This window comes from Elephantulus edwardii, unplaced genomic scaffold (assembly GCF_000299155.1).
Source record: "Elephantulus edwardii isolate Elephantulus edwardi_28Jun2011 unplaced genomic scaffold, EleEdw1.0 scaffold00207, whole genome shotgun sequence".
Lineage (NCBI taxonomy): Eukaryota > Metazoa > Chordata > Mammalia > Macroscelidea > Macroscelididae > Elephantulus > Elephantulus edwardii.
The window spans coordinates 414,567-421,719 of record NW_006399957.1 but is presented as its reverse complement, the minus strand read 5'-3'; the positions used below and the strand labels follow the sequence as shown (position 1 = coordinate 421,719).

Below are 7,153 nucleotides of genomic sequence, written 5' to 3'. Positions count from 1 at the left end.
TTGTGCTGTGTCCCAGCCCTGCAGTCCTGTGCAGCTTTCCTGACCGTCCAGCCAGGAGAGAAGCCTGTGTTCCTGTCCTTTCCTCCTCACCTGTCTTTCGTTGCCTTAACATCACTGCATTTGAAGCATGCTGTAGCGTGCCATCATGGTAGTCTTGGGCTCTGTGTGTCCGGCAGGCCTCTGAGGGTGCCCGGTTCCATTATGTCCCCCTCTGGGGAGGCTGACTTGATCCGTTAGGATGCTTCTGTCAGTCTGCATCCCATGGAAGGTTCCACTGCCTCTGTGAACCCTGGTTACTTGGTTTTCTTTAATGGTTTTTCTTTTTCCTTCCATCTCTAAATGCTGACGTCCCCAGAGGATCATCTCTCTGTTCTCGGTGTGTGGACATGCTTATGTTAGGTTTTGTCTAGTGGTCTAGTTGGGAACTAGCCTCCGTATGTGGTCAGGAGCTAGGCACTGGTCTGTTCTTCTTTGTCTTCCTCAGCCATGTTATTGCTACTTCTCTCTCTTCCTCTGTCCTTTGTCTTCATCTCAGATCCTAGTGTGTTTATTTGACAGATTATTTTCTGCCCATCTCTCCAAGCCGGCATCTATCACTGGCCGTGTCTTGAGAATGCCCACTTCCTTCATTCTAGTGGACATCAAGTCTTTCTGTGAGACCTTGGCATAATAGCCACTCGGCTTGCACCCTTCAAGTGTGTCCCGGCCACTGTGCACACCACTTATTCCTGAGACAGGTGGGTTCCCCGTAGAGCAGAAGGTACATCTTGTGAACAGCCACCTGGATGTTTGGGGGCGATGCAGCTCAGAATCCGAGCAGACAGATTCCTTGAAATGAATAAGCTGGTCTGACCTGGTTGGAAATGCAGTGAACCCAGACGACCAAAACAAAGAAGAGTCAGAAATGCTCACTGCCTGCTTTGCTAACTGTACAGCTTCAGCAACCAAGACGCCATGATAGTAGGCTGAGCAGATGTACAGATGGATGAGCAGGACAGGAAGGAAAAGTCCACAAGTAAACTCACACACTTGTAACCATATGTGTTCATCACACTTCCACACAAGCTCAACAAGGAGAGGGAAGAGCCTACGAGCAGGTGGTGAGTGGTTGTGACCTGTGTGGTAACAGAGCAGCCCCCCACAGGCCCACACCCTGGCCTCTGGCCCTGTGACTGTGTCATCCTCATGGCAGAGAAGCTTTGCGTGCAGAATTAAGTCAAGGACCTTGAGTTGGGGCTGTGGTATACACCAACCTGGTGGACTAGAGGACCACCCAAGAGGTCCTCAAAACCAGAAACCTTTCCTGATCATGGTTGCTAGAAGATGGGATAGTGGAAAAGTGGACCCATTGCTGCTGCATTTGAAGAGGAGGAGGAGGCCATAGCTCAGGAATGTAGGTGGCCCCTCCAATCCAGAAGCAGCCTAGAAAATTCCAGGAAGGACCCAGCCCTGCCCACATCTTGCCTTTTTAGCCCTTTGAGGCCTGTGTTGCATTTTGAGCAACAGAACTGTAAGACAGTTGATTTTTTGATTATCAAGTTATGCAGACCCATAGCAGACTCTGCATTAGATTTTCAGTGGGAGGAGATTACCTATCTTTCTCCCACATAGCCACTAAGCTAAGTTTGTGGAAATTTGCTGTTGCAGCAATTAGAAGCTAGTATCTTGTTGTTGTCAATGTATAATGTCTACATACATTAATATATTGTATCAGGTATAATGTATACCTCAAAAAACTTGTCCCGTTGCGTTATCATGTGGAAAATTACTTCCAAAATGCTGTATCAACTTATATGTAAGAGCTAAAACTTCTATAAGAAACTCTTAGTGACATTGCATCAGGCAAGGATTTCTTAGTAAGAACACAGAAAAATAATTAAAGGGCTTGTAAATTGGACCACATAAAAATTTAAAAACATTTACTCTTCGAAAGACTATTTTTAATAATTGCAGAGGCTACATAAGATTTCACGTGTGTTAACCGAGCCCAGAAGTGAGAAATGGAGTCGGGAGACCTCTCATTAGAGATAGCTGTAGCCACACTCTGAGGGGCCCCTTGTCTTATCAGCTCCTGTGGTGCTCACGTTCCTGTGTGCTGTGGCATCAGCAGAACCTGCAGTTCAATTTAAGCAGTCAAATTACCCCACTTTCAGATGATTTGGGGCAAGAGTCTAAGGTTCTTGTACTGATTTTGCAAGCATGATCTCCCTCAGGTGGGTCCACCTGACCAAGCAAAGAGCTTAGTCCAAAACAATAGCCTAAGCAGTGGGGAAGAAGGGGCGGGCAGCATGATCTGAGTGTGAATCCTGAGCTGCTTGCAGAGAGTAAACCTGGGGAAGGGAGCTGGGACCGTGTTGCGGAAGGCACTAAGCCAGCGTTGAGGAGGATACCTTCCCCAAGCCAGCAGTGCCGGGCAATGATTCATTGAGAGTAAAGTGCTGGCAGAGAGGGAAGGTGGTACTTCTAGGGTGGTGTGGAAGTTGGAAAAGTAAGTGTTGCCAAGGAAGATGGCATTATGGGCACAAGAGAAATGGAATGATGGGCAACTTTAATCCATAGGTTTTCTTTTCATCCTCCTCAGAAGAGTTTTTTGCAAAGCACATTTTTAATTTTCATGAGATTTTTTTCTTATCAGTTTTTTACAGATTTTTTTGTGTTTTGATAAAATAAAAAAATATTTGGCAAGCCCTAGATCCTAAAGATCTGAGGATTTTCTCTGATACACTTAAGTTTACGATCCACTTTGGATTAATTTTTCTGAGGTGCTTTCTTACTTTCCGCTTGGAACCATGGAGGCTGCCGTGGAGAAGAAAAAGAAGGTTCCTGCAGTGCCAGAAACCCTTAAGAAAAAGCGAAGGAATTTCGCAGAATTAAGGGTCAAGCACCTTAGAAAGAAGTTTGCCAAAAAAATGCTTCAAAAGGCAAGAAGGAAGCTTATCTATGAAAAAGCTAAGCACTATCACAAAGAATACAGGCAGATGTACAGAACTGAGATTCGGACGGCTCGGATGGCAAGGAAAGCTGGCAACTTCTGTGTACCCGCAGAACCCAAGCTGGCATTCGTCATCAGGATCAGAGCTATCAGTGGTGTGAGCCCAAAGGTTCGTAAGGTGTTACAGCTCCTTCGCCTTCGCCAGATCTTCAATGGCACCTTTGTTAAACTCAACAAAGCTTCAATTAACATGTTGAGGATTGTGGAACTGTATATTGCATGGGGATATCCAAACCTGAAGTCTGTCTATGAACTGATTTATAAGCGTGGTTATGGCAAAATTGATAAGCGAATTGCTCTGACAGACAACACTTTGATTGCACGATCTCTTGGTAAATATGGTATCATCTGCATGGAGGATCTGATTCATGAGATCTATACTGTTGGCAAACACTTCAAGGAAGCAAACAACTTCTTGTGGCCATTCAAATTATCTTCTCCACGAGGTGGAATGAAGAAAAAGACCACTCATTTTGTAGAAGGTGGAGATGCTGGCAACCGGGAAGACCAGATCAACAGACATATCAGAAGAATGAACTAAGGTATCAGCCATGATTCTTTTTTGTAATCTAGTCAGTTAATAAAACAGTGCTTTCAAATTGAGAAAAAAAAATTTCTGAGGTGTGAGACTTAGGAGAAGGTTTTATGGGGGGTTTGACTTAGGGAAGTCCAATTACTCCCACACTGTTTATGGGAAAGTCTTTCTTCCTTGAATTCCTTTTCTATCATTGTCAGAGCTCAGCTGGCACATTTGTGTGGGTCTTTTGAGTTCTCTGTTCTGTTCCATTCATCTTACTGTTTTGATTACTATAGCTTACTATATAGTCTTGAAACCGGACTTACTGAGTACTCTCATTGTAGTTGCCTTGTTCAGGATTTCTGAGCTGTTGTAGGTTCTGTGCTCTTTTCTATATAAATTTTAGAATATACCTCTTTGTGACTATTAAAAATAATCTGCTAAGAATTGCATCAAATCTATAAATGACTGGGCAGTGTGAATATCTTTCCTGAGTTGGATTTTCTGGTGTGTATAACATTGTGTGTCTTTCCAGTAATTGTTTTCTTTGATTTCTTTCATCATTGTCTTAATGATTTTCAGCAAACAGAATCCTGCACATGTTTTATACAGAAGTATTTAATTTTCTTTGGAACTATTATAAATAATGTGAGTTTTTATTTCCATTTTTGTATATAAAATCAGGAATTATAATGGTTCTATCAGGAAGTTTACTGGAAGGATAACCTTCATGTACGTGTAGGAGATAACTTACTAGTCTTCTATTAGTATTATACTAGTTATTTCGTACAGTGTTTAACAAGGTTTGAGGTTTTATAAATTCTTTATTAGAACTGTTAGAAGAGTCACATCATCCCAAGGCTTTCCTTTCTCAGCCATACTATGCGCAAGACTAGTGACACAGAGATTTAATGCCTTCACTTAACAGATACAAAACGAGATCCCAGGGTTGCTTAGGATAGAGCCACAGCCGCCCTCAAATTTCCTTGTCCCCACTGAGCATGCTGGCAATGGTGTTTCCATCTACTTGCAGAGCTGTCCTGCTGAGACTGGAGGGATGCAGTCACCCCGTGGTCATGAAGGGGCTGTGTGCCGAGTGTGGCCAAGACCTAACACAGTAAGTGCTGCTGGGAGAGTTGACCTTAGGGAAGGGAAAGACTAATGACGAGTAGCGTTGTTTCTTCTCTTCATGGGACTTGCACTTGACACTCAGTTTCCCCAGAAGATAGCCCTTTTTATTTGCCCCATTTTCTGGGAGTCTAGGGTGTCCTGTTGTGCTGGAGCAGTGCAGCGCACGCTGCTGCTGCTTCCTCAATGGTGGCTTCTGCCTCTGGGCCATCAGCCCCTGACACGGGTGCTGTGCTCTTCTCCTGAGCCAGCATGGAGGACTGTCAGTGACCATCAGCTCGCTGATTCCAAGCCTGTTTTCAGGTGGCTTCTGATGGTGAAGAGGCCTCTAAGCTGGTAGAATGTGTCTGTCAGTTAAGACATGAACTAAACCATCCTGTGTGCACTTGATTGCGCTGCCATGATCTTTGGTCTAGAATACATCAGTAACTCTCCTCTTTCCATACAAAGGTTGCAGAGCAAGAACGGACGGCAGCGGGCACCACTTTCCACAGCTACGGTGTCCATGGTGCACAGCGTCCCTGAGCTGATGGTCAGCTCCGAGGTAAATCCTGCTTGATGGCAGAAGTAACTCACCTGAGGGGAGGGCCACAGAAAATATCAACATAGCTGAGGGGGCCAGTTCCTGAAAAAGACGTCATGCTTGGTAAAGGAAAAACACAACCCCAAAAACACTGCCATCTGCTTGGTCCTGATTTCTGATGCTCCTTCATGGGTTTTAAGGCTGTAAATGTGAGTGGTAGCAGACTGCCTCACCTTTTTCCCATGGAGCAGCTGGTAGATTGGATCTGATTAGAAGTCCAGTGCATAATGCTCCAGGGTAAAATCGGGGGCCAGGGAAAGAAAGCCCTTTAGTGAGCTGGGTTGAGGCTGCAACGGTGAGTTCAAGTGCAACTGGATGATAAGAACGGCACAAAATGAGTGTTCTTTCTCAGTTGGAGAGTGGGCTTAGCACCTAAAACCAACACCAGTTTTTTCTGAAATGACAACTCCTAAGATAGAATTTTAGAGGACAGCTGTTTGGCCAGTGGAAAAGATCCATATTTGTTCCCATTCCTAAGAAAGGTGATCCAACAGAATATGCAAATTATTGAACAATATCATTAATATCACATACAAGCAAAATATTGCTGAAGATCATTCAAAAATGGCAAAGTTCAAGTTGGGTTTAGAAGAGACTGTGATATGAGGGATATCATTGCTGATGTTGGTGGATCATGGCTGAAAGCAGAGAATACCAGAAGTATGTCTTTTGTTTTATTGATTATGGAAACGCATTTTACTCTATGGATCAAAACAAACTGGCTAACATTGGGTGAAGAGGAATCCCCAAATACTAAAAACTCTCGTACGCATAGAGCAAGGGGAACACTGCATGTTTTAAAATCAGGCAAAGTGTACGTCAAGGTTGTATCTTTTCTCCATATCTGTTCATTATGTACAGTGAGCAAATCATTTCAGTTGAAGCTGGACTCTGTGAGGAAGAATGTGGCATCAGGATTGAAGGAAGACCTGTACTGTGCAGATGACACAGTCTTGCTTGCTGAAAGTGAGGAGGATGTGAAACACTGCAGAGAATCTAAGTCTGCAACCTTAAATATAGATTGCATCTCAACATAAAGAAAACAAGAATCCTTACCACTGCACCAGTAAGCAAACATCATGATAGATGGAGAAAAGATTGAAATTGTCAGCAACTTTATCTTACTTGCATCCACAATCAATGCCCTTCATACCCAGCAGTCAGAAAATCAAGAGACATAACATTTAGCAGCTCCACTGTCAGACCTCTCCAAATTACTGAAGAGCATTGATATCAGTTTGAAGACTTAAGGTGTGCCTGAGTCAGGCCATAGTCTTTCCTATCACTTGCTATACATCTGAAACCTGGATGATAAATAAGGATGATAGAAGAATTGTCTTTGAGTTGTGGTGGGGATTTCTAGGAAAACAAATAGATAAATCCTGAGAAAAGTACAGTCAGAGTGCTCCTTAGACGCAAGGAAGATGAAGCTACATCTCACAAACTTTGGACCTGTTGCTAGGAGTTGTTCCTTGGAATGGGATATCATGCTTGGGAAAGTGGTGGGACTGCAGTGGAAAATGAGATGGATTGACACAGTAAATGCAACAGTGGGCTCAAATGTGTTAGAGATAATAAGGATGGCATAGGCTAAGACAGAGTTCAGCTCTTTTGTTGACAACAGCAACAGGATAGAAGGAAGTCCCTGCTTCTGACCACCAGGTCAGAGGTTCAGATCCCCCAAAGGTAACTCAGAAGAAGACTTAGGGTCTAACTGGGGAAACCCTTATTGCACAGTTGTGCTCCAGCACCTGAGTGATGAGCGGCTGTAGAGTGAGTGGTTAGGTCTCCCAGGGGTTCACCTGGAAGGGGGTGGGTCGTCAACACTGCTTAGAACTCCACGTCTAATTCTTTTATTATCCGCTTATGTCTTGTTTTGGTTCAGTCTAATTCTTTTATTATCCGCTTATGTCTTGTTTTGGTTCAAACACGT

General features: G+C 43.8%; 2 protein-coding genes across 2 annotated transcripts in view; both read left to right on the top strand.

The window, feature by feature from the left end:
- The window catches only part of CTDP1 (CTD (carboxy-terminal domain, RNA polymerase II, polypeptide A) phosphatase, subunit 1), a 62,711-nt gene that overhangs the window by 14,838 nt on the left and 40,720 nt on the right, over positions 1 to 7,153 (top strand). The window contains exons 2-3 of the mRNA XM_006897228.1: positions 4,543 to 4,626; positions 5,088 to 5,181. Of these exons, the coding sequence (XP_006897290.1) occupies positions 4,586 to 4,626; positions 5,088 to 5,181 (135 nt within the window). The 5' untranslated portion in view covers positions 4,543 to 4,585. The remainder of the gene's footprint in view (positions 1 to 4,542; positions 4,627 to 5,087; positions 5,182 to 7,153) is intronic.
- LOC102874124 (60S ribosomal protein L7-like) lies at positions 2,790 to 3,533 on the top strand. Its single transcript, XM_006897227.1, has one exon. The coding sequence runs from the start codon at positions 2,790 to 2,792 to the stop codon at positions 3,531 to 3,533; it is 744 nt and encodes a 247-aa protein (XP_006897289.1).